The following is a 27,792-nucleotide window of genomic DNA, read 5'->3' as shown; positions in this document are numbered from 1 at the left end:
ACTTTTTGGTTTTTATTCTTTCAGGTCTTACTTTCCATATTCCCTCTCTCTTTTTTTTTTTTTTTTTTTTTAATATTTTTACTTATTTCTAGGAGAGAGAGAGAGAGAGAGAGAGACAGTGTGAGCAGGGGAGGGTCAGAGAGAGAGGGAGTCACAGACTGAATGAAACAGTCTCCAGGCTCTGAAGCTGGCAGTCAGCACAGAGCCCGACGCGGGGCTCAAACCCACGAACCGCGAGGTCATGACCTAAGCGAAAGTCGGACGCTCAACTGACTAAGCCACCCAGGCGCCCCATCCATATTCCCTCTCTTGCGTCCTTGCATGGCTTTCCAAATAAATTGCCTACACTGAAGTCCTTGTCTCAGGGTCTGCTTTTGGGGGAACCCAAACGAAGACAGCAAGCTTCTTCCTTATGGGAGAATAGCACACAAGGAGAAGCAGAAATACTGTCTGAAGGTCAAGCAGAGGATACAAAGCACAGCAAAATGGTGAATGCTCTGAAAAAAACAGAATAAATAAGGACCGTGCTATTTAATCAGGGTCTGTGTTAGAGAAAGTTTAAGACCTTGAGCCTAAAGCTCTCTTGGGATAAAGCTACCTCTTTGGGGAATGATAGGAAGATAGAGGAGGGGGATACTTTTGGGTGGGTGAGTCAAGGGGAAGAACATGACTTCCTGAGCAGGAGGGCACAAAAGACTGAAAGCATCAGTTGGCGTTAAAACATCTGAACTTCACTGTATTTACTGAGGAGTTTTACATATGATAGCTTGATTATTTCCCTCAGGGAATCAGAATATTTAGTGAGCTCTTACTGCTTCTTAGCTATATATGAAGTTACTCTATTTCTAAGTAGAGCAAAACATTGCCCCTGTTATCCCCTCCCATCATGAATAATTACCCTTAATTTAAATTGATGAAGAGTGAACTAACCTATCATTTTGGAAGTTATCCTCTGTGTAGGAGACGCTCTCTGTCAAATTTAAACAATCCTGGAAAAACACAGAGAAGCTTGAATTCAACTCCGTTAATGACACACTGTTCTATCGACAAGTTACTTTGAGAAACTTCATTTGACCCCATTTCCTTGAATACTCCTGCCAGAAACAAAATGACACTGTGTTCCAAGTATGGGTCTTCAGATTTTGAGATAATGGTGAAAAACACGTATACAAAAAGTGATGGAGGTAGTAGCTGACCAACCCCTTCTCCACCTCCATTCTCCCTTTCCATCTTTCATGGGAACAGAGTGAGCAGCGCACATGGCTGCCTTGTTGGAAATCAAATCTCAGACATCCTTGCTGCTGGATGTGGCTGTGTGATTAAGCTCTGACCAGCAGAATGTGAGTGCAAGAACTATGAGCAACCTGTGTCTCACTTGTTTAGGAAGAAGTCTGTAGAGTTAGCTCTTTTGCCCTTCCACCCCGGGGGTACTTGAAGAAACTTCAGGTGTCACATGTTGAATGTTAGCTGGGTCCCTGAATGACTATGTAGAGGACAGCCTCTTCCTCACCTGGAATACCCACCTTAGACTGAACTATGTGAGAAGGAAATTACCTTCGTCATTAGGTCTCTTGTTACAACAGCTTAATTGTTTAACTCATGTATACACACACATAAAAATACTTACATATTTCTTTTGACTCCATCTTGATCCCTAATCTGGTTGGTAGGAGCTAGTTTAGAGCATCCGGGATGAATATAGATGGTTGAGCTTTACCCTGGGTGATAAATATTATCAATACAGGGAGTGTTTGTCATTGTTTAGTTCATCGATTTATCCACTCATCCATCCATCTATCCATCCATCCATTATGCCTGCTGTTTTGAGACCTAGTATGTACAAGACTCTTTGCTAGAGGATATGAGTGACTCAAAGATGAATTATGCCAGTTCTTGCTCTCAAAGGGCTCATAGTCTAGATAGTCTTTGGATGAGACTAAATGAAATAAGGATTATTAGGATTAATTTTTAGTCTAGGAATTTTTAATTAAATTTGAAAAAGGTTAGTTTCATTTATATTATTTTGAAATTATTATTATTATTATTACTATTTTTTGAGAATGTTCTCCCTGGTAAGTTTTTGTAATTATTTTCAAGACCAGTGTTTACAGAGTGAAGGATCCTTTTTAAATAATGGCGATAAAGCACACATGAGAACAAGCAATGCGTCAGTCATCATAAACATCGTTTTTGCTCCTCCCCTGGCCCCCCCTTCCTTTCCCCCAGGAGAGTATTAAATGCTGGAAAATCTGGTGTGTCTCTGTGCCCTTGAGCCTTCCTGTACTCTAGGGAGTTCCCAAGGCTCAAACGCTTCTTAAGGGATGAAGACAAGAAGGGGGAATTAAAAGGACAAGTCCGCAAGGTTTTGCCAGGTAGGAGGAAATTCCTTTTCCTAGGGAGAGCTGGGTAGGTGGGAACTCTAGATTGTTTCCATGTATTTTTGCAAATGCACTGCTTCTCTTTCACTTCCAGGCAGAGAGAGATGGGGATCAACAGACCAACAGAGGAGAAAGTGATAGAGACTGAAAGAGAGATCTTGCATAGCAAAGAGATGGAAAGAAATTGAGCCAGGGACAAAGACACAGAGGGAAAAACCCAAAGAGTATCTCTGGTAGACACACAGAGAAAAAGTAACCTTTAAGATTCAAACTGTGGCAGAAGGAGATCTGTAACTCTGAACTTTTACGGAGCAGAAAGATATGACCTGTTTTCAGATTAGGCCCAGAATTTACCATCTGTGTGGAAAGGGGAAACCAATATATGGGGACTCAACATGTGTCTCATGAATTATTTCACTGAGGCAAAGCTTTGGGAGAATTTAAACATGGAGATTAGTGTTAGAATCATAAGGGCAAGAGAGGAAGAAAACGCTAAAGATTCAGGGAATAAACAGGCTTAGTAGAGATTTAAAACTCAGGTAAAAATGACTCTCTCGAAACAATGCCAGGGGCAATTTTCAGTTAGAAATAAAGTTTTCTCCCATCTAGCTTGCCAGAATGCGTATAATTCGACCGCCATTTTTCTTTCCATTTGGCTACCATGCACAATTTTAAGAAACAAGTTAGATGGTTATTTATATTTTTAATGAAAAATTGCAAACATCCAGCAAAAGTTAAGGAATTCACAGGGAATACATGTATACTCCCCTCTTAGATTCACTATGAACATTTTAATATAGTTATTTTTTCACATGTCATCCCTCTAGCCATCTGTTACCCCATCTTATTTTTAAATGCATTTTAAAGTAAATTATAAACATCAGTAAGCTCCCTAACTACATCAGCATTCATATCATTTACTAGAGTTCAAAAAAATTTATTTTTATAAAAAACTTCAAGAAAAGTTAATGTAAAATTGATCAGGTTCAGATTTTATGTGCAATTTTTTTGATCACTGGGGTTGATACCTGCACATTTAAATTCACTGAACAAGCATAGGGATGGTGACAACAATTCCGGGTGACTTCTGTGGGATGGAAGAATCACGTATTGACTGAGAATTATCCCACAGGACTACAGGAGAAAAATCTAGCACCTTTTTGTTCTCTTTTGTATTGATCTTCAGAGACTAAGAAATAGGCCCAGGGAATTGCAAATGCAAAGAGGTCCTTTTATTTCAGCCTGGAGTGGGCATGCCACAGGCCTTTGAAAGTAGTCTGTCATCACATAATTCTGTCTGGTAGTTTTAGGCTCATAAGAATGGGCCTTGAAAGGCCTATGGATGCATTTATTCCATCACTCACCATGAGTAATGAAGCTCTGTCTGCATTTTTGCAGAAACAGCAAATACGGGCCATTACAGAGTCACTAAGAAGTAAAATAATGAATATTATTTACCTGATATTTTGTTCTGAAATAAAAGCACCATGAGTCCTTTTAAAAAGATCATATAGGAAATTGTTTTGCCCAAACATTCCAACCTAATCTTGCGTCTTTATGTTTGAGCAACTCACTGTATAAGAGAATTTTGGTGACTGTGAGTTTTTAAAGGTTCACCTCTGGCTGCATTCCGCTCCTGCCTCCTTGGGCACGGTTACAGTTGCAGACTGGTTCCATTTTGGATTTCTCAAAGATCTTAAACCATGACCCTTCCAGTACTATGCCTACGATCCGGTTTTACTTAATCTATAAATTTGCTAAGTGTTTAGTTTTATGCTACTTGTTCTGATTATATTTTTAATACAAATGAATTAAAAATATAATTATAATTAAAATATAAAAGTGAACCCAGTTGGCTTCAAGTCCTCCATTTACCAAAAAATAATGGCCTAGGGAGCACCAGTCTTCCCAGGAATGGCTATAAATCTTTGTTTAGAACATTCTGTCTAAAGAACAGGAAATCATTTTTTTTTTTCTGAACAAATGAATTTATGCAACAAATCTTTTTGGAGCACCTACTGTATGTCAGGCACTGGAGATGCATCATGGAAAACAAGATTCCTTGTAGCACTTCTATTCTAGGTGAAGGTGGGGCATGGTAACAGGTAATTAATAAAGACCATGATGAATATTACATAAAATGTTAGAAGGTGATAGGAAAAGAGGAAGAGCAGAGCAGGGTAAGGGGGATGGGTATGCTGGGACAACACGGGGAGATTGCAATTTTAAGTAGGACGACTAAGGTGGACCACACCGAGAAGGTGATATCTGAGCAAAGACTTGAGGGAAGAAAGGGTATCAGCCATGTAGATATATATGGATATGTGTGAATGTATTGGTAAGAGTGGATATATGGTGATATATATGATATATGGGAACATAGGGGGAAGTATGTAGATATATGGGTAACTATGGGGATATATATGGATGTATGTAGATATAAGTGGATATTTAGGAGATATGTGGATATTTGTGGATATATGTGGATATGTGTAGATGTGTGTGTGTTTATATATATATATATAGGGATATATGTGAGTATATGGGGATAGGTAGGGAAGAACATTCCAGATAGAGGAAACAATAAACAGTATGTACAAAAATCTTATGCAGTGAGTATAACTGGCTTATTTGAAGAACAGCCAGTAGGCCAAAGTGATCAGAGTCTCATGTGTCAGGGTGAGAGATGAGTCAGAGAAGACTGGGGGCCAGATTATATAGGACCTTGTATGTAGTCCATTTTGTTTTTTACTCTGAATGAAACGGAGACATTGGAAGGCTTTGAGCAGAGGTGACCAAGGATCTAAAAGGATTCTCCTGGATTTATGTTGAGAATAGACTTCAGAGAGAAAGGTTAGAAGCAGGGAGAGCCATGGAGGTTGCTGTAATAATCAAGCAAGAGAAGTGATGGTGGCTTGAACCAGTCTATTTGCAGTAGAAATGATAAGCACAGCAGTTTCTGTGTAAACAGCTTTAAAGGTTGATCCAGCATGATTTTCTGGCAGGTTGGATGTAGGGGTGTGTGTGTGTGAGAGGAGTTAATGGTAACTCTATGGCTTTTGGTCCATGCTGCGAGAAAGCTGCAGTTGCCATGAACTGAAAGAAATGAACAGAGGGAGGGAAGAAGGAAGGAAGGGAGAGAGAAAGAAAAAAGGGGAGAAGAAAAAAGGGGAGCAGAGAAAGGAACTGTTCTAGGTGCCGAGCATATATTAGTGGTAAAGACAGTCCTAACAAATCCCAATAATTCATTGAAATAAATGTACAGATTTCAGAAGAAGAACAGAACATGGAGTGATTTGCCATCAAGCTTGAGTTAGGAAGGTGACAGCTGGGTTTTGAAAGATGAATAGAGCCTGCCGTGTGTGTGTGTGTGTGTGTGTGTGTGTGTGTGTGTGTGTGCGCGCGCGCGCGCACATGCGCACAGGCATACTGGGGCCAAGGAGTAGTATGTGGCCTTCCAGGTAAAGTGAAGGAATAAGTGACATTCGAAATCATCGAAGCCTGAGTAGACTTGGCAAAACACACTGACTTATAATTCTATAAACTGCAGGAAGTTTTGTAGCCTAGTCAAGGCATCCTGCAATCTGTAAAGAAATATCATAAACTTTCTGAGGGATGGATAAGTTTGTGTCACTGCATTTAGTGGGTATTTTTTCCAGCTTGTCCTTAAAATTTTATTATACAGTATTTCAGATATTCAAAAAAGATACAAAGAAGAGTTCAATGGCATTTAAGTTATTTTAAGCTGAAGCCCTGGAGACCAAAGTAAAAGATTAAGCTCAAAGAACACAGACGGCTAAGATTTCATAACTTAAGATTTCAAAGAGCTTATCTCATCCGGGTGACCCCCAGCTTGCTGTCACACGTGGTACTCCACTTTCCCGATTTAGGGAATCTTCTCTCACTACTGTAAAATGTCTGTTACTATCCAAAATCTCACTTTCATCATAGTGTGATTATTTCCTAGACATAATGAAGTGAAAATGTAGCCAAAGCTCTCTGGTTCAAGCAGTGCATTTCTCTTGGAATAAAAATTCTGAGGCCTGGTTCTATGGTGATAAAGTATTCAATTTTTGGAATTTTGTAGATGATTGCTTGACCAAAGTGATGGCAACCTCTCAAGTTTTATAGCTTTCTACAAAGTCTTTCCTACCCCTCCCCACTACTTTATGCTGTTCTCACAATAATTCTGTCAAGTGGTGAAGGCACAGTACCATTCCCTTTAGTTTATACTAAAAGAGCTGAGGCTTAGTGAGTTCAAGAGACTTCCAAGAAGCTGTATAACAAGAATGTAGCAGGGTCGAAACTTGAACCAGAAAATTCAAAGTCAAGTTCTATGCAATTTTTTATTGCGCCATACTATACTTTATAGATTCGGAAGTAACCTTCTTAAAGGACATAAAATAAATAAGGGACAGGGTGTATGATGCCAAAGCAGATAATTGCAGAAGGCCATCTTGCCCTATTCATGACCTCCTCTTTCTGTGTTTCCTGGTGACAGGAAGTAGGGAGTAGCAGAGTGCCCTGACCGGCCCACTGTCTTTGGAAGGACCTGATCTGCTTAGTGGATTGTGGGCATTCTTCCTGAATGGAATACTTGAGAAAGATAGGGTAGTTGTTCCCAGCTCTCTGGCAAAACCAAGCTCGTGAAATGCTGGGGTGATGGAATTTATAAGCTACACATCAGTTGTAAGAGTTTGAATATTCTTTTTCCTTGGATTAAATCATTCAGCAGTTTGTTCAAACATTAAATAATGATCATAAAAGGGAAAGATTTATTTCTTTTTTAAAAAATTTTTTAATTTTTTATTTCTGAGAGAGAGAGACAGTGTGAGCAGGGGAGGGTTGAGAGAGAGGGAGACACAGAGTCTGAAACAGGCTCCAGGCTCTGAGCTAGCCGTCAGCACAGAGCCCCACACAGGGCTTGAACCCATGAACCGTGAGATCATGACCTTAGCTGAAGTCAGATGCTTAACTGACTGAGCTACCCAGTCACCCAAGATTTATTAGTTTCAATAATGTAGCCAGCACTACAAAGATTTCTTGGACCAAGGCTCCTCTCACAGCCCAGTGAGGTAGATAAATGATCAATGGCAATATATATATGGTAAATGGTGTAGGTGATGTATGAACCAGGCACTGTGGGAAACTCGGTGAATCAGGATATGAAAGGGGCCTAAGATAGTTAAAAACTGCCCAAAAGCTGAGATTCTATTCAGTTCCAAAATTTTAAACACCTCACAAATTGTGTGCTGATCTTGTAATTACTGCAGCGGATGCGAGTGTCAGGGCCCTACTGAACTCTGGCATTGTGTTCCTTATCCCTCCCTGGAGGAATGCTCCAAGATTCTGCATCTTGTTATGTTTTCTTTTTGGGCCTAATAACACATTAATTGTCATTGAAATGTTTGACACAGCCTCCCTCAAATATTTTACAACAAAGTTGTGTATATATCCAAGCCGTCCTAAGATTTGTAAATGGGCACGGAAGCAAATGTTAATGTTTATGAAGTAGGTTAAGGCTAACCTTTAGTTTTTCTTAACTGTTAAACATGCTGTGTGGATTCTAATGTGATGTGTACAGAAGAATCTGTGCATGTCCCTCAATTGTTTGCTTCTGGAGCTCCCTGTTGCCCAGATGTGGTATATTCCAAGACAGTTTTGTATACAGAGCCTAAAATAATCCTGTTGAAGTGACCAGAGAAATTTGAAAAAAATAAAAATAAAAGAGGACATAGCTCTTTATTATTTCAGGGAATAGAGTATAATAGAAATCAAATTGAAAAAAGAAGTGTTTAATTTTTCGCATTTGCATTGGATCTTTCATCTAAATATTTTGAAGCTTCTGCTTACCTCTCAGTCATGTATATATAAAGAAAACATTTTTAATTGATCGTCTCTTCCCTTTTCCCACTTAGTTGATAAGAGACACTTGTTTTCCTACCTGTTGTGCTAGAGATAGTGTTGAAGGTAAATGGAACCGACATCTGCCTGCATGCTAAATGCATGGAAGAATGGTTTTCAAAGTGTGCTGATTCCACTCAGCACACACTCTCATCACTCAGACTTATTACATAAGAAACTCTGGAGATGAGATCCAGGAAGCTTGGTTTTAGCTGGTCTTCTAGATGATTCTGACTCAATGCTCAGGCTGAGAACCAGTGGCATAAAACATTAGACATGACATCTTTTCATTTCATTTTTGAGGGGCTCATAGAAGGAGAATAGAAACCTTGAAGGGGACTCGTATATAAAGCATTGCCGGTTTAATTAAATGAAATTAAGGTAGTTTGCAGATGAGACTGAGAAACTCTACCCAGGTCCCCTCTTCTTCTTTTTAAAAAAATTTTTTAATGTTTATTTATTTTTGAGAGAAAGAGTGTGAGCGAGGGAGGGGCAGAGAGAGAGATGGAGATGCAGAGTCCGAAGCAGGCACAGAGTCCGAATCAGCACAGAGCCCAACATGGGGCTCGAACTCACAAGCTGTGAGATCATGACCTGAGCCACCCAGGTGTCCCCCCCAGGTCCCCTCTTCTATCCCATCTTCTGAGTTCATGCATCTCAGAAAGTCAAAGACTTCTATTAGATGCAGACCCTCAGAGCTTATGCAGCACAGAAGTATGAGATCCAAGAAGGCTTAACCAGGTCCCCTGTGGTCCAAAACCTTAGCTCCCAAGCTAAGATGAGCCTTACTTGAGGGTGTCCAATACCTCTCCTGAGTCCTTGCCCATGCTGTTCCATGTCTGGAATTCCCTTTCTCCACTTGCTCACTTGTAAATTTCTACTCATCCTTTAAGTTTCAACTCCAGCAGCATCTGCTCTTTGAAGCCTTCGGCAAGTGCAGAGGGATGCTCACCCACTGGGTTCCTCAGCACCTTGCACAGATTTCTATATAACTTTGCTCATCCCACAATATTACAATTTATCGATCTCTTCCTCTGCCTCAGGGGTCCAAGTCCTCTCAGGAAAAGAACAATTTCTTTAATATGCCCAACATATTATCTGGTAAACAATAAACACTCAATAAAAAAGTTACCAGATTATCACTACACTTTGTTTCTTTATATATTATTATAATTCTGCTGAACATTTGAAAATAAGTTGGCGACCTCAAGACCCTCTGCTCCGTATTACCCATATTTTTTTCACAACCAGAGCATTCTCTTACATGATGGCAACACAACGATCAAACTCAGGAAATGTAATATTGATACAGAATTATTATATAATATTTAGTCCATGTTTAATTTTTACCTATTATCTCACTTTATGTCCTTTATAGCCATTTTTCCTCAATCCATGATCATGCATTGCCTTTAGTTATCATGTCTTTTTAGACTGTTTAAACCTCAGTTGGTTTCTCACCCTTTCTTTGTTTTTCATGACATTGTTTTTGGGGCACCTGGGTGGCTGAGTGGTTGGAGCAGCCCACTCTTGATTTTGACTCAGGTCATAATCCCAGGGTTGTGGGACTGAGCCCTGCATCAGGCTCTGCGTGGAGCCTGCTTAAAATTCTCTCTGTCCCTCTCTCTTTCCCGCTCATGTTTTATCTCTCTCTCTCTAAAACAAAAATAAGTAGATAAAAATAAAAATAAATACATTTGAGCAGCACAAGCCAGTTGTATTTTAGACCATCTCTAAGTTTGGATTTGTTTGATTGTTTCCTCACTATTAGATTTAAGTCATGGATTTTGAGGAGAACTACCATGTAACTGATGTAGAGTTTTTTCATGCATCACTTCAGGAAGTATGTGATGTTGGTTTATCCCAACATTGCTGGTTAAATTATGTCCACCATGTTTCTCTTTTTTAAAGATATGTTTTTACCTTTTGTAACTTATAAGTGATTTGTTAAGAGATGCTTTGAAACTTGTGGTAGGCAAAATCTTGTTCCTCAACATGCTTCTACCCAAAGGTTTTAGCTTCATTTGATGATTCTTTCCGGAATCAATTATTACTATGGTTGTTGGTTGCAAGGTAACTTTTTTAACTGAATGAATTAATCTTAAAAAAATAGATTGTTCTAGGGTCACTTGAGTGGCTCAGTCAGTGAAGTGTCAGACTCTTGGTTTCAGCTGAGGTCATGATCTCATGGGCTCATGAGTTTGATCCTGGCATCAGGCTCCACATGCTGACAATGTGGATCCTGCTTGGGATTCTTTCTCCCTCTCTCTCTGCCCCTCCTGCTTATACTCTCTCTCACTCTCAAAATAAAATAAACATAAAAAACTAGACTGTTCTAGTTGACTACTTAACTATTTAACTTCTTTCAGCATACTTTGAGAGAAATATCTCTCTACCCCACACCCATTAGAATTATTTCCAGAAAGAATCAGTATCCTATGCTAACCCTATCTAATTGCATGCTACTTAATTGCTTTTTTTTTTTGGCCTCCACAGTAAGCCCTACATGTTCAAAACCCGTTCAGCAGCTTAATTAGGTATAAACATCATCAGGAAATAGTATATATAATATAGGTATTAAGTCCTTAACCTACAGTTTTCTCTTCATTAATATAAATACACATACACGCAGCTGTAAAATGTTTATAAACTTTTGACTTTCCCATTGGATTTCCATAAACAGCTCTGGTACTTTATTTACAAGTAACTAAAAATACTTCCTGTTTCTTATGATTAATACTAATAATTAGGACATAACAGAATATGAAAATGTAGATATCCTACTTGAAGGTTTTCTATTTCATCTAACTTCATTAATCCAAGAGTTAAAAAATTACAATATTGTATTTTATTGTAACAATAGTAATCATCATCATATCTGAATTTATTTTCTTTTTTGTTTTGTGTATGTGTGTATGAGCAATGCCTTTTTATTTTATTTAATTTATTTTATCTTATATTTTTCTTTACAATGTTGTATTTAGATTCTAGTTAGATAACATATGGTGTAATATTGTTTTCAAGTCTAGAATCTAGTGATTCATCACTTACATATAACACCCAATGCTAAGCACAAGTGCCCTCCTTAATACCCATTACTCATTTAGTCCATTCCCCACCTTCCCTCAGTTAGTTCTCTATTGTTAATAGTCTCTTATGGTTTGTTTCCCTTTCTCTCTTTTCCACCTTCCCCTATGTTTATCTGTTTTGTTTCTTAAATTCCACATATGAGTGAAATCATGGAGTATTTGTCTTTCTCTGACTGACTAACTTCGCTTAACATAATACACTTAAGCTCCATGCTGGAGGCCGGCTCCAGCAGGTCGAGGGGTCCCTGAAGGATGGACGATGTTGGCGAGAGAGAGAGTGAGAGAGCCCCGAGATTCTTTCTGATCACCAGGCAGGCATCTCCGTCCTGTCAGTTTTGGGGTCTTTGTTTATAGGTCAAACAGTAACATGACATCAGAAGACAGAATTTTTACAGGGGCTAATTATTTGTGATAAGATGCTTTGATCAGCAGAAGGTGTACAGAAACAGGCTTTACAAAAGTATTCTTGCAGAACCTCCCATATTCTTGACGTCAGTCCCCCAGATTAAGATACTAACAAACTTATCTTATTTTGCATGGGTAGGCTTCTAGACAATTTTTAATCACAAGAGGAAGAAAGTATATTAGTCTTGTTGCTAAGTTGCTTGAGCAAGCCTTTTCCTTGATGCTGAATGTGCAAGCACCATGGGGGCCATAAATGTGTCAGTCTTTGCATCAGGGTTTATGTTTTAGCAACTCTTATCTATCCTCATCCCAGCTGCCAGTGTAAGGGAGGGTGTTTGTGGAATGTAGGCTTTGAGGAAGGGACTGCTATGCATCACCAATTAGCAAAGATATATGTAGTAACTTATGTTCTGCCCTTATCTGTACCTTAACTTTAAATTAGGCTCTTTGTCTCGGGGCCAGGCTCAATTGTCTTTGATCTGCAAGGCCCATAGGAAGAGGCTTTTGACAATCATCCACAGAGCTTTCATCTCAAATCTCTTTTGAAAAGGCAGGAATATGCTTTTCCTTATGAGATATCTGTGTTTGGAATATGGGTCTGATATGGAATATTGTGAGGCCTGGTCAATACCAGCAGGCTCATTTCCAACATGAGCCCGTAGTAGCAGAAAGAGATACCAGTTTTCGTTTCTCATGGCAGGAGCTGCAAACACTGCCATTTCCTTGCTGTGACTGCCATCCAGAGAGGCCGGTGTGGCTCCCAGTAGCTCCAACCATGTCATTGCAAATGGCAAGATTTCATTCTTTATTTCTTAAATTTTTAGTGTTTATTTATTTAGTTTCGAGAGAGAAAGAAAGAGAGAGAGAGCATGAGCAGAGAAGGGGCAGAGAGAGAGGAAGAGAGAGAATCCCAAGATGGCTCCATGCTGTCAGCACAGAGCCTAATAGGGGGCTCGATTTATGAACTGAGACCATGACCTGAGCTGAGATCAAGAGTCAAATGCTTAATCAACTGAATCACCCAGGTGCCCCGAGATAGCATTCTTTTTGATGGCTGAATAATATTCCATCACACACACACACCCCCCCCACGTCTTCTTTTTCCATTCATCAGTTGATGGATATTTGAGTCTTTTCCATAGTTTGGCTTTTGTTGATAATGCTTCTATAAACATCAGGGTATATGTACCACTTCGAATCTGTATGTTTGTGTCCTTTGGGTAAGTACCTACTAGTGCAACTGTTGGATCATAGGGTAGTTCTATCTTTAACTCTTTGATGAGCTTCCATTCTCTTCTCTAGAGTGGCTGCCCTAGTTTGCATTCCCACAACAGTGGTAGAAGTTTCCCCTTTCTCCGCATCCTCACCAACACCTGTTGCTTCTTGTTTTGTTAATTTTAGCCAACCTGACAAGTGTGATATCTCATCATGGTTTTGATTCGTATTTTCCTGATGGCGAGAGATGTTGAGCATATTTTCATGTGTCTGTTAGCCATCTGGATGTCTTCTTTGGAAAAGTTTCTATTCATGCCTTCTGCACATTTCTTCACTGGATTATTTGGCTTTTGGATGTTGGGTTTGATAAGTTCTTTATAGATTTTGGATACTAACCCTTTGTCAGATATGTCATTTGCAAATATCTTCTCCATTTCCATGGGCTACCTTTTAGATTTGCTGATTATTTCCTTCACTGTGCAGAAGTTTTTATTTTGATGAAGTCCCAATAGTTTACTTTTGCTTTTGTTTTCCTTGCCTCTGGTGATGTGTCTAGTAAGAAGTTGCTCTGGCTGAAGTCAAAGAGGTTGTTGCCTGTGTTCTTCTTTAGGATTTTGATGATTTCCTGTCTTGTATTTAGATCTTTCATCCATTTTGAATTTATTTTTGTGTATGGTGTGAGAAAGTGATCCAGTTTAATTCTAGCGTGTTGCTGTCCATTTTCCCCCAACACCAGCTGTTGAAGAGGCTGTCTTTTTTTGATTGGATATTCTTTCCTGCTTTGTTGAAAAATAGCTGACCATATAGTATGGAGCCATTTCTGGATTTTCTGTTTTGTTCCATTGATCTATGTGTCTGTTTTTATGCCAATATTATACTGTCTTGATGACTAGAGATTTGTAATATAGCTTAAAGTCTGGAATGGTGATGCCCCCAGCTATGCTTTTCTTTTTCAGGATGGCTTTGGCTATTCAGGGTCTTCAAAGTTCCATATAAATTTTAGGATTATTTGTGCTAGCTCTGTGCAAAATGCTGGTGGTATTTTGGTAGGGATTGCATTAAATGTGTAGATTGCTTTGGGTAGTGTTGACATTATAACAATGTTTGTTCTTCCGATCCATGAGCATAGAATATTTTTCCATTTCTTTATGTCCTATTCAATTTCTTTCGTAAGAGCTCTATAGTTTTCAGAATACAGATTATATACCTCTTTGGTTAGGTTTATTCCTAGGTATCTTATTTTTTTTGGTACAATTGTAAATGGGATTGAATCCTTGATTTCTTTTTCTGCTGCTTCATTTTTGGTCTATAGAGATGCAACCAATTTCTGTACATTGATTTTATATCTTGCGATTTTGCTGACTTCATGTATTTGTTCTAGCACTTTTTGGTGGAGTCTTTCAGGTTTTCTACATAGTGTATCATATCATCGGCAAATAGTGAAAGTTTGACTTCTTCCTTGCTGATTTGGATGCCTTTTATTTCTTTTTGTTGTCTGATTACTGAGTCTAAGACTTGCAGTTAAATAGTAATGGTGAGAGTGGACATCTTTGTCTTGTAGAGGAAAGACTCTCAGTTTTTTCCCCATCAGGCTGATATTAGCTGTGGGTCTTTTGTATATGGCTTTATGATGTTGAGGTGTGTGTGTGTGTGTGTGTGTGTGTGTGTGTGGTATACATATATATGTGTGTGTATATATGTTTGTATGTATATGAAAAAGAGATAAATTGCTTTTTCTGTTTCTAAGGGAAAAAAATAACAATATTTCCCCAAGAGCTGAAGCTTTATAGCACTCTATGATCAGTAGACTTGGTGCTTGTGAGGGGTTTGTGCTAGTCTTCTGGGGGAGGGGCTTGCTTTCCTGATTCTCTGGTAGACTTGCCCTAGAGGTGATGCACCAGGAGGGTGCAGAGGGGAGGTGGTGGGAGACTTGTGTATGTGGCTCCAGCCTCTGCTTGGTGATGCTGTTTTACTCACTGAAATTGGTTAGTGCTGATTGGGGAATGGCATGCCCCCACTCTGTTGTCCCTGGAGTGGGAATCTCACACCTGCCACTCTTCTGGAAGCCCTCACAAGAAAAGCAAGTAATGACCTCTCTTGTGTCCCTGGCTTCTGCCAGATCCCTACCTATACCCTGCTTGCATCTGAGCTGGCCACCTGCCAGGTGGCACAGTACTCCTGTGCTTTATTTCAGGCATGTGCCTGGATTTCAAAACTCCAAATTTTAGAGATCTGAGCAGCATGGACTAATGCTGATCCTCTGGGGAGGGTCTCATTGCACTGTGGTTGGTGCTGGCTTTTCCTAGAAATCAGTTGCGGGACCGTGCAGCAGTTCAGAGTTTATGGTAAAGTGAAGCAGAAAGCTGACACCATGGCTCACTGCCCTCAGCCTGTGTCTCTCTTCCTATACTAGTGAACATTGATGCTCACCAACTCTTTTGCCCCCCATAGAGGCTGTGCCACCTCTCCAAAATGTACTCCAAGCAGGGGCTGTGTTTTTCTCTGGGTGACCCAGGGGTTCCTCAGAAAACACTACCCGCTCCTGGTTGTCTCACTCCTTCCCATCGCAGCACCTCTAAGCCCACCAAGTGTGACCCAGGCCATGGCGCAGACCTCCAAAACTTCAAACTCTGTGCTCCAATCTTTTTTTTTTAATTTTTAACATTTATATATTTTTGAGAGACAGAGAGAGACAGAGAATGAGCAGGGGAGGGGCAGAGAGAGAGGGAGACACAGAATCTGAATCAGGCTCCAGGCTCCGAGCTGTCAGCCCAGAGCCCAACACGGGGCTCGAACTCACAGACCGTGAGTTCATGACCTAAGCTAAAGTCAGATGCTTAACTGACTGAGCCACCCAGGCGCCCCCTCTGTGCTCCAATCTTTAGAAGAAGTTGCAGCATCCAGCCCCTCTCCCTTTCCCAGTCCATGGTTCTGGGGAACAGTTTCTCTTGTGAAATTCCCTGCACATTGCTTTCACTCTTTCTAACTCTCTCCTTCTTTCTCTTTCACTCTTCTCTCCACGATTAGGGCTCCTTTCCCATTGCAGTACCCACACCTCTTCTCTCCCCCAAATCAACTCTCTGCAGCTCCTACCTTCCATGATATGACAGTCTTATCACCTCTAGTTGTGCATTTTTGCTTTCTCCGTCTTCAGATTGATTTCTTGAGTTTCAGACTGATCTGATATTTATCTAGCTGTGTCTGAGGGATGAGGGCTTCATTATTCCTCTGCCATTTCAACTCCTCTCCTGTCTGAATTTATTTTGGATCATTCTTCCTGGCACTTTCAAACTCTCAAGCTCTTTACCCTCATACTGTCCTTAATCCATTAGGATTAAGTCTATTCTTTATGATCATGCATTCATTTGTTTGCCATGAGATGAAAGTTTATTGGGGAATAGGATATTTACAGTCTTAAAGTACCTTCCTCCAAATCACTTATAAGTCTCCTTGAGGAGGCATTAGTGGGAGGTTGATTTAGAAACTGAGGAACAGGGAAATCCAATTATATCACATGTACTTATTGGAAAATTATTGGACCAATACCCTGGGAAATGTAGTAGTTGTTCCAAGCCCTTGAGAGTCATCACATAAACTTTCAAAGGTCAAGTGGATAGCTCAAGTCCACAAGGGTGAACTGGATAGCGCAAGTCCACAAAGAAAATGGTCAGGCTGACAGCAGAATCAGGCCTCTGGGCTTCTTTTAAGTTCAAGGCTTCTCCCAGTGTTTTCTGTTAGCATACAATAATAAAATAGATGTGGTTATCTCACATCCTTGAATCATTTTTAAGGAGTAAATTAAGCATGAATAGTAGAAATATGTCCTTAGGGAAGCAGAATGGCTCCACTTCCACTTTCTGGAAAGAGGATGTCAGTTGTTGGGTAGCTGGGATTTCTGGGCATCATGATATGATTTTTACATAATGTTCCAGTTAAAGGGCCTGACTGCAAAGTGATGTAGACACAATGAGATTCTCTCTTAAACTCTTTGCTGTATTCAAAGTATGCATTTAAACTTTCCTGAATTTCTTAGTGTTTCCAGTATGTAATGTTTCTCTCCCCAAATGGATTGTTCAGTTCTCTAAGTGTGAAAGCAAGGCTTGTAATTGCATTACCTGCAGCATCTAATACAGTGTTTTGTACATAAAACTGTGATCTTTGAAGACAAATTGGTGGATGCTAAAACTTAGGGCTTGAGCTCACATTTTTACCCAGTGGCAAATTGCTTACAGGTCTTCATTTTACATTAGTTGTGCTCTGGGGAGTTGAGTGACAGTCTGGACTTGGCAATTTTCATTGAAGGGTTGGAGTTCCTGCCATGCAGGCACCTGGAGTCAGGTTACCTGGTTCAGAACCTGACAGTCCTGACTGTGTAGCTGTGGTATGCTACTTAACCTTTTTGGGGCCTAATGTTTTCATTTCCATCAACAAGATCAGCAGGGCCTTTCCTAGGCTTGAGGTGAGGAACCTGGAGATATTAGCATCGTAACTTACAAAGCAGTGATCAACTGAGAATGAAAATTAAATAAATTAAATGAAAAATATAAATTAAAACATATAAAACAAGTTAACTTCCTTATTAATGCACAACACAGAGTATCTCTACAGATTCTGAGTTTCAAGTTGAGGGCAATACTTTTTTACTTTTACATAGTGGGTATCCATGAAGACTTACTTCACTTAATAAGCACTTAAAGAGTGATTTCTTTTTTTTAATTTTCAAAAAAATGTTTTATTTATATTTGAGAGAGAGAGACAGTGTGAGCAGGAGAGGGTCAGAGAGAGAGGGAGACACAGAATCTGAAGACAGGCTCCAGGCTCTGAGTTGTTAGCACAGAGCCCGACGTGGGGCTTGAATCCACGAATCGCGAGATCATGACCTGAGCCAAAGTCAGAGGCTCAACTGACAGCCACCCAGATGCCCCAAGAGTGATTTCTATGTGTCAGGTTATAGGAAAAGCGTTTTAGAGTAATGAGCTCACTTAATCCTGATTTCAAGACTATGAGGTAGATGCCATTCTCATTCCAATTTTACAAATGGGTAAAGGGACTGAGCAGTGAAGCAACTTTCCCAAGATTATTAAGCAGTGGGTCTGGGATTCAAACTCTTTGAATTGACTTTAAGAATCCTTACTTTTAATCTTTGGGGATGCTGAGGGCCCTGGCTAAGAATATAAAGATGAGGTGTTCCTTGTTCCGGCTGAAATCTCATTCAATGTGAATGCCATGATTTTCTTATTTTTAAACACATGGACTTTCTTAGAGTCAAAAAATAGAAATGGAATTGACGACTTGATAATTTTCATGGAGGTCTTCGGAAACGAACCCAAGTTGAAGGGAAGAAAGTCTGGTGTTCTGCTTCTTCTGGGAACATATAAAATATTTTCTGTCTAGGCTGAATTCATCAGGCAGATATGCTCCTGCGATATTTGAATATTTCTGCATGCCACAAATGTTTATAAGGTCGTCCAGTGCTTGTATAAAAATACGAGGGAAACCATCCAGAAATGTTTATGTTCCATGGAATGAATTTAGTGTGTGAAATGGAAGTTCAACCCATGCCCTATCTGCTTTATCCTTTTATAGTCATATCTGGACAACTTGAAACAGTAAAGTCTGAGGTATACACGCTGGGTGTTTACAAAATTCTTCCTGAGTTGGGTCAGCAAGACCATCTTCTTTGTACAATTGAAACAATGTAGCAACAATCACTTTATTCTTATCAAGTTTCTGTTGGTCTGGGGAAAGCCATGGTTATATGTATATATTATTTATAAAACAACTTTTTGAGATATAATTAACATATGGTATGGTATACTCATTTTAGATGTATGAAGACATTATTTTAATTACAAGGTTTCTTTTTTTCCCCTAGGTACATATCTGGAATGGAGACTCGGAAGATATTTTGGGAATTCATCTTTCTTGCAGCTAGTTTTGGCTTCATCAAATCACTGAGAATTGGTAATGCATTGGATTTTCTAAGCCAAAAACGATGACCATGCTGGGAACCCAGCGATAGTGATAATTCTAAAAGGAAATATTACAGGAGCTTCATAATTAATAAAAGGGAAATGCTTCTTTTCAGGAGAGCTTAGAACCTAGAAGCTTTTAGTGTAAAGTGGGCACTTGAGTTTTTCAAAGCTTAACCTCAAACGTCAAAAAAATAGATGTTAAAAAAATGCTATAATTCTGAATGTATTACCAGGCCGTCAAATGGTTTCGTAAATATGGGCCTATTCTCTTTACTCTGCATTTTGCTTTATGTCTTTGGGCAGAGCTTCCTGAGGGGTAATTGTCGTCATGAGATGGATAGCTTCACTGAACACTCGTGACACCTTTGCAATTTTTTGCAGTAATTTTAACAGATTGTTGTGACTTTTCATGATTAAAGTCTCATGAAGAGAAGATTGGTTGAGTAGCCTAAAGCCTCACTGAGACAATATTGATGCTTAAACATTTATATATAATTACACAGACTGTTATTTGTTGGGAAAAATACACAAAGCTCTCTAAAATTTCCTTCCAGCTGTGAATCCTCTCTCTTGTGGACAGAGCTGTGACAATCAGTCTATTCATGTTTCAAACACCTCCTAAAATGACAAAGAATGGTGGAGGGGTTAAGAAAAGCAACAATGTATGAAAATGTAATATACCTCTTAGGTGCACGTGATGGACCAATACCTAATTTGCCTGAAAAATTTTTCCTCAACTGTGAGGTAATTCCTGATTGGAAAGATCAGGGATTGGAAAGAAAGACTTTCATGGTCTGTGTTTGATCTCCTCTGAAAGAAATGTTAAGGGTGGACCCAATCTGCTGGCCATTCCTGGGGCGCTCACTGAATACTCTCTTCTCAACAGGAGTACATTCTAGGGGAAATAAAGCTTAAAGGAGAAAAGCTCATTTATTACCTACCTTTTCAGTAATCATGACTCCATTTGGCTTTCTGATGAAGATTAGGCAAACTCCTGAGACTTGGGACTCTGGAATCTAGAAGTGACAAATGGATTTAGTGTCCCTAGAGTACACCATCTTTCATCAGCTCTTCTCTGCCTAAACTCGTAGAGGGTCTTTGCCGTTGTATGTAATATGGACTTTTAATTTAATCGTTATGGCAGTCCAGAGTATGGACTGGATGTCAAGAGATCTGGTTTCTAATATTGGCCATTTGAACGGAGTTACATGAGTTACTTTGCCTTTCTCGGTTTTATTTTCTTTATCTGTGAGATGAATGAATTGGATTCATTACTCTATACTTGCATTTTTAAATACAGTGGCCACTAGCCACATATGACTATTTAAATTAAAATAAATTAAAATTCAGTAAAATTTTAAATCTGGTTTCTCATTTGTACTAGCTACATTCCAAGTGCTCAATAGTGGCTACAGTATTGCATTGCATAATCTCATAGGATTATTTCTAACAAAATTTTCTGATTCCCTTATTTGGTTTCATTAATGTTCAGTATTTCCATTCTTGTAAGTGAGATCTTCTCCCTTTCTCCCTCCCTCTCTCTTTTTCTCTTTCCTAAATATTTTCTCCCTTAAATGTTTTTTGGATGACTACCCTATGCTAGACACTGAGTGATGGACAATGAAAAGTTATGGTATTTGTTTTCATGGAGCCCACAGTCTAGTTGGGGAGATTGGCATTAATTGAATAAGCACATTAATGAATGTTACATTACAAATGAAGATAAAAGAACATGATTCTATGAGAATTTATTAGGAGACAGACAGAGACAGAGAGACAGAGACAGAGAGAGAGAGAGAGAAATGAAACTCAATGGAAAGAAACTCAATGGAATAGTATGTTGGGGGCAATGGTAAGTGGGAATGTGGTGGGTTGAGAGCTTAGGGTAAGGAGCCTGGACCATGGAGAGCAAAGTGGAGAAGGTAGGGATAAAACTAGAGAGTACAGTGTCAGCCCAAGGCAGTATTTAAACCCTCTTCCTGGCACAAAACCAAATATAAGATGTGTTTAACCAGTGTTGGATAACCATCCCTTTTTTTAGTCACTTGAAACTAACATCATCTTGAGCTGGTTTCTGCTTTTGTTTCTCTTCTCTCTCATCACTAATTTATGTGTTCTCCTACCATCAGCACAAATAATCACTCTGCAAGGTATGGCAGGGAAGTCACACTGGTTACCAATGGATGGGTAGGTCATAATCACCTCTTCTTTTTTTTTTTTTTTTGTCCACACAAGCACTGTGTTCAATCCGTGTGTTTACTTCTTATCACAGAAATGTAACGTTTGAGATGGAAGGGATCAGGTCATCTGGTCAAACCCTTACTGTAGAAAGATGAAATCTGAGAAGCAGAAAGATTAGCGATTTGCTCAAGTCCGACAGCCACTGGTGTCTGACCCCTTCCGTACTGGAGACCAGGGTGGGCCCAGCTAGAGCACCACTTACTCTGGCCACCACAGGGATTGTGTTTCCCAGGGTTACAACTGGGTTTGGGAAAAGTAGTAGCACAATGCAGGCTTGATTTCCAGGAGCCAAAGGACAAATGGGAGCCACACTTATGGGAATGCCATGAGTCAAACTAAAAGGGCCTGGTGGTCGCTAGGGAGTGCCAGAGATCAGAGCTGGAAAGCTGATCCTAGGTCGGGTCTCTAGAAGCAGAGCCGCGGACAAGGATTTGGTGAATGTGTTACTTTGAGGGAGTACCTTTAGGAGAAACCTATAAGGGAGTGAGAGAAGTGAGAAAGGCTGAAGGTGAAGAAGCCAAGCGAGGATAGCCTCAGGTAAAATGCAGCCGTGGCCTGAGCCATGGAAGATGCTGGAGCATAAATAGCACCATGAATTATTTCAGTTAAAGCAAGGGGGCCAGGTTTGTATCCTCATGTGATCAAACATGGACCACCCAAACAGTATAACTTTCCAGGTGTTTCCAGATGTGGCTGCTCCCTTCAGCCAGGGACTGGTCTCTAGACAAAGTCTCAGAGGGGAGCAGTTAAGTGTAGCACTTGAAGCAGCTGGGCATAGATGTGCCTCCAGCAGAGGTCTAGGTGAGGTACCAACAGCATCCTCTACGGGTAGAAAAATGGTTTCTTTCATTAAGTTTAAGGGATGGGTGGAGGGCCATAGTCCGAGATCTCACTGAAGGGGTCAGAGTTCTGTTAAAATGAAGTAGGCTGACAGGTGAACAAGGGTCGATGGTAGCCATGAGGCAGCAAAGGAAGCTGATGGTGTCCTTAAGCCATGCGTATTAGCTTTCGTCAAAGAGCTGTGCAGGCAGATCTACAGGGTGTGAAGACAGTGAGTGGAGAGAAATGGATTCACAGCCAGTAGCTGTCAATTTTGTGATGTTTTATCTTGAATTGACTCTCTTCTCCAGTCTGCAGGGAGGCCTCTGTGGGAGATGTTGTGTTTCTAGTGGACACCATCATCAACCCTCAACATGCCCGTGTTGTGCGGCACTTCTTGCACATCCTGGTAAACAGCTTCAATGTCAGCAGAGACACCATCCGTGTGGGGCTGGCCCAGTACGGCGATGTACCTCATTCTGAATTCCTACTTTCTGACTACAACCGCAAAGGCGATGTGTTGAAACACATTCAAGGCTTTCAGTTTAGGCCTGGGGGCCACAAGATGGGCCTGGCCCTGCAGTTCCTTCTGGATCACCACTTCCACGAAACAGCAGGGAGTCGAGCAAGCCAGGGTGTGCCTCAGGTGGCCGTAGTGATCAGCAGCAGCCCAGCGGAGGACCACGTGCAGGAAGCTGCAGAGGCCCTGAAGAGGGCAGGCATCCTACTTTATACCGTCGGCGTCAAAGATGCAGTTTTGGCAGAGCTCAGGGAGATGGCGAGCAGCCCTGCAGAGAAGTTTGCCTCCTTTGTTCCTAACTTCCCTAATCTGAGCAGTCATGCTCAGAAGCTGCGGCAACAGCTCTGTGATACTTTGGCAAAGGCAGCTCCACCCGTTAACTATGTCTTTCCAGGTACAGAGGCTTTCCCTTTCTTATTTCTGATCTAGAAGCCACAGTCAAAGCTTTATCTCTTACTCATCTCTCCCAGCATCCTTCTTCTTTTTCACATGTGTGCATGCTGAGTTTTAGTATTACAGTCTCACTAAACTATCTGTACTCTATGCTCCTCTCCAATCATTGACCAGAGACTTACCAATTTTTAAAATAAATCCTGTGCACCTTACGCTGGTTCTATATATAGATGTAGTATGAGTCCATTTCAGAAGGAAGAATATTTGCTCCTAGAATGATACTGTTATGCCTAGATTAACTTATCCGTTTTGTCTGGATGGGGAGAGGAGAGGAGAGAAGAGAGGGGCAGTAGAGCCCCCAGGAAGCTTACTTAATGTACTGATGGTGTGTTGGTATAATGTAATGGTTTGAAGAATGAATTGAAGGAAAACTAAGGTCTGGGTTCAAATACCAGTTCTCTACTTTTTAACTGTGTCAGCTTGAACAAGTTACTTTATCTCTCTGAATCTAAATTTTCTTCTTAGGATGGGAGTACCCGGCTCAGAGAGTTGTTGAAAGCGTTAAATAAAACTGTGCAAGTAGAGTGCTTATCACAGCGCTCAGTCCATCAGAAGTGACAAACGTTGTGGTGATAAGCATTTCAGTCATTACTTGTGATGACATAACTGTCATTAGCCTGGTACTTCTGTTGGCGGTGATGGGGCATAACCTTGCAGAAATCCTTTACAAATTAATTACTTAATTCTATCAGAAAGCAGAGAACTTTGAGCAGAGGAAGAGAAGCTTACTAGTGGTTTTCATCAAAATCCATAAAAGGATAGAGCCTTCATTCCTTACTCATTATTTTGGTATTTCTATATAAGACAGGTAAATGAGAAAAAGTGCTAGAGCTTTTCACCCATTTGATGCTGCAGGTGTGTGGTGGTAGTACTGCATTTGTACAATCAAATTATATACCATGCTTTTGTGTGTCACTTCAAAGCTTACAAAAAGGTTTTGTATACTTAGTAGTACTAACTACCACTTGCTTGGTACTATATAGTTTGCCAAACTTATTTACATTGCCCATCTGACTGATAGATAGATACATAAAGCAATTCTTTGCTAGACACATAAGGAAGTGTACGATACATAGGGCAATTAGTATTTACTTTTATATAGATATGTAAGGAAGTTGGTATCAGTTGCATTTTTCATGTGAGGCATGCCACCTAACTTGATGGCAGAGCTAGGATCTGATCTCAGGTTTGTTAGAGCAGATCCATCCCAATAGAACAATTGTCAGAGATTGTGTTCCCTAGAAGCAGAGCCTGAGGCAAGGATTTGGATATACATTATTTATTATGGAAGAGCTCCCAAAGAAGGTTGGTAAGGATGTGAGGGGTGCAGGATGGAGAGGTAGAGGAAAGAAAGGAAGAACGCGATCTCAGGTAAAAGTTCCATAGAGGGCAGTTTTAGTTTGATCCTTTTGGAGAACTCAGGAACATAAATTATGCTTCAGCTAGGCTTTCATATACTATAGGCAAGGCAGCTTCAGTAGCTGAAGAGAAGTCCTCCAAAAAGCAGTGTATGCAAATGGTAAAAAGGAATTCAAGAGGACCTGGGCAGAGCACTAATAATTGTACTACAGTAGATTATCTTATTGTATCCTCAAAACAACTCTGTGAGAGTGTGAGGGCCGGTATAAAGATTTCAGTGCTGCAGAGAAGAAAATTGAGTCTCCGAAAGGTGAGTGATAAATAGGTCACAGGTCTCCTAAGTGGTGGAGCTACAATGAGATGTGTCATGGAATACAGGATATATTCCAGCTTTCTGACCTGTTTGTAGCAACACACTTGTCGAGATGAAGTTTATTACCACTGGAAAGAGGAAAACCCCTTTCTCATTTATAAAAGGATTTTTCTTCTTAATGAGATTCAAGGGATTGTCCAAATGGATTCCAAGACTGGAGGTATCAATAGAACAGGACAGAAGCCTCAGAAGATGATAGAGTGGAGGGAAGGAAAAGCTCAGGGAATGTTGTCACTTCTCTGAGCACTGTCATTTAGGGCGGCTGAGGATCATGGAGTATAGTCTGACTGGCACTGCTCTCCTTTCTGCACACCATTCAGCTCCACTGGTTCTAAGCATTTTGACTGATGACCCACAGACCCCATACATTTTGTCCTCTTTCTTGCAGCTTGCAGAGAGGCAGTCCTGGCAGACATTGTCTTCCTAGTAGACAGCTCAACCAGCATTGGACCCCAGAACTTCCAGAAAGTGAAGAACTTCCTTCACTCTGTTGTCTTGGGGCTTGACATCAGCAGTGACCAGGTCCGAGTGGGACTTGCTCAGTATAATGACAACATCTCCCCAGCCTTTCGGCTGAACCAGTACCCTCTGAGGAGTGTGGTCCTGGAGCAGATCCAGAATCTTCCCTACCGTACAGGAGGCACAAACACAGGGAGTGCCCTGGAGTTTATCAGGGCAGAGTACTTCACTGAGGCAGCTGGCAGCCGGGCTAAGGACAGGGTTCCTCAGATAGTTATCCTGGTGACAGATGGGGAGTCAAATGATGACGCCCAGGAGGCAGCTGACAAGTTAAAAGAAGATGGAGTTGTTGTGTATGTGGTAGGGGTGAGTGTGCAGGATGTCCAGGAACTACAAAAAATAGCCAGTGAGCCATTTGAGAAGTTTCTCGTCAACACTGAAAACTTCAACAGCCTGCAGGATTTCTCAGGAGGCATTCTGCAGACTCTGTGCTTAGCAGTGGAGGGTAAGATAAAAGGTAAGCAGCTGTGTCAAAACCCAATATTCCAACCGAGACCCCTAATTACAGCATGAGCCAGGACGCATTGAGTGTAGTGGGAGGGCAGGAGGCGGAGCTGGCTGCCGCCACTGGAGACCACTTGGGGGACTTCCCAGATGAAGGAACATCAGAGCTGAGGGTTGAAGGATGAATGCAGTTCTCACAGGTAGTAAAGGGCATCCCGCCCTGTGGTTCAGAGGAAGTCCCGGAGACCCGTGTGCTTGATTCTGCCTTTGCCACTTTCTCATTACGTGAGTGTCAACAAGCAGCTTCACTTCTTCACCTTAGTGTTCTCATCTGTGCAGTGAAGATAGTAATACGTGCCTAGTAGGATGGTGTATGAGGATTAAATCAGGTGACGTATAAAAATTGCTAGCACAAAATAACTGCTCCGTATATGTCCATTTTGCTTGTCTCTTTCATTGGTGGAAGAACAGGTAAGAGGTGCTTTAGTCTAACAAAGCAGACAACAAAGGAAGCCGAGTATAAGAGGGAGAGAGCCTTGCCTCACACGGAGGAGGTGGGAGTACAATATGTACAGTGTTACATAAATATAGCACCTCTCCCTCTTATATTCCCCGTATCCTTGTATCCAATTTTCATGAGCTCTGATTTGATTTACTTTCTCCTCTGTGTCTTTTCCTTCCTTCTTCTCTCTTTAATTCCAGAATTCACCCAGGCTTATGCAGATGTGGTCTTTCTCGCCGACACCTCAGAGAACACATCACAGGCGAGTTTCCAGTGGATGCGGAATTTCATCTCCCGAGTGATTGGCCTGCTGGATGTTGGCAGGGACAAGTACCAGATTGGACTGGCTCAGTATGGTGGTCAAGGTCACACTGAATTCCTGCTCAATACCTATCAGACCCAGAATGAGATGATTGCTCACATCCATGGTCACTTTTTGCTCCTGGGTGGCTCCAGGAGGACAGGCAAAGCTCTGCGATACCTTCATCAGACCTTCTTCCAGGAGGCAGCAGGAAGCCGGTTTCTCCAGGGTGTTCCCCAGTATGCAGTGGTTATGACCTCAGGCAAATCTGAAGATGAGGTCTGGGAGGCCGCACACACTTTGAGGGAGAAAGGCGTGAAAGTCATGTCTGTGGGTGCACAGGACTTTGACCGGAGAGAACTGGAGGGGATGGCAACCCCACCCCTTGTATATGAGATGCAAGGACAAGATGGAGTCAGACAGATTATGCAGAATGTGAGTGTGGTGATTCAAGGGACTGGGAAGCTCCAGTTTGGGATTGCATCTGAGAAGGAGGCTGTAGTAGGTAAGGTTTGGTCCCTACATGTGTGAGCCACTGAGAGGTCTCAGATACTCTGGAGAAAGAGTAGAGAAGGGGGACATTCAGGATTCAGTACTGGGGGGCACCTGGGTGGCTCAGTCGGTTAAGCGTCCAACTTCGGCTCAGGTCATGATCTCACAGTCCGTGGGTTCGAGCCCCGCGTCGGGCTCCGTGCTGACAGCTCAGAGCCTGGAGCCTGTTTCAGACTCTGTGTCTCCCTCTCTCTCTGACCCTCCCCTGCTCACGCTGTCTCTCTCTCTCTCTCTCAGAAATAAATAAAACATTAAAAAAAAAAAAGGATTCAGTACTGGGATACTAGCATCAGTGAATGGGGAGAAGGAGGAGGAATGGGGCTCCCTCAGGCACATACCTTGTATTAGTCAACTGTTGTCACAATGATGCTGCTTAGGAAACCCTCCAGAAAGTCAGTGGCTAAAAAGAATTGTTTATTTCCTCTCATCTGGGGATCATCTAATCTTTGTTGGGCTCATCTGAATGACTTTGCTGATCTTGCCTGGGCTTATTCACAGATTTGAGATTTGGCTGAGGGTTGGCTGATCTACATTTGGCTCTGCTCCATAGCTCTCATCTTTCTCCTGGGATTATTAGGCTAATCTGGTCATAATCTTCCCATGGGAACTGCACAGATACAAGAGAGCAAATCCATTTACATAAGCACTTTTGAGATCTCTGTGTCACCATCTGCTGACATCCCATTGGCCAAAGCAAATCATATAGTCGTGTCATCGTCAATGGAGTAAGAGAGTATATTCCT

The 27,792-nt window shown here is 41.0% G+C and overlaps 1 protein-coding gene across 2 annotated transcripts in view; it reads left to right on the top strand.

The window, feature by feature from the left end:
- The first annotated feature begins 2,279 nt into the window (after positions 1 to 2,279).
- LOC120238480 (collagen alpha-4(VI) chain-like) overlaps positions 2,280 to 27,792 on the top strand; it is a 124,597-nt gene continuing 99,084 nt past the window's right edge. For both annotated transcript variants that reach the window (XM_039242232.1, XM_039242231.1), the window contains exons 1-4: positions 2,280 to 2,372; positions 18,867 to 18,955; positions 22,338 to 22,940; positions 26,397 to 27,002. In XM_039242232.1, the coding sequence (XP_039098163.1) occupies positions 18,880 to 18,955; positions 22,338 to 22,940; positions 26,397 to 27,002 (1,285 nt within the window). In that variant the 5' untranslated portion in view covers positions 2,280 to 2,372; positions 18,867 to 18,879. The remainder of the gene's footprint in view (positions 2,373 to 18,866; positions 18,956 to 22,337; positions 22,941 to 26,396; positions 27,003 to 27,792) is intronic.

The sequence above is a fragment of the Hyaena hyaena genome, unplaced genomic scaffold, assembly GCF_003009895.1.
Source record: "Hyaena hyaena isolate Hyena2069 unplaced genomic scaffold, ASM300989v1 scaffold_210, whole genome shotgun sequence".
Lineage (NCBI taxonomy): Eukaryota > Metazoa > Chordata > Mammalia > Carnivora > Hyaenidae > Hyaena > Hyaena hyaena.
Note: the sequence above shows the minus strand (reverse complement) of the source record. Positions and strands in the feature narration are given on the sequence as shown.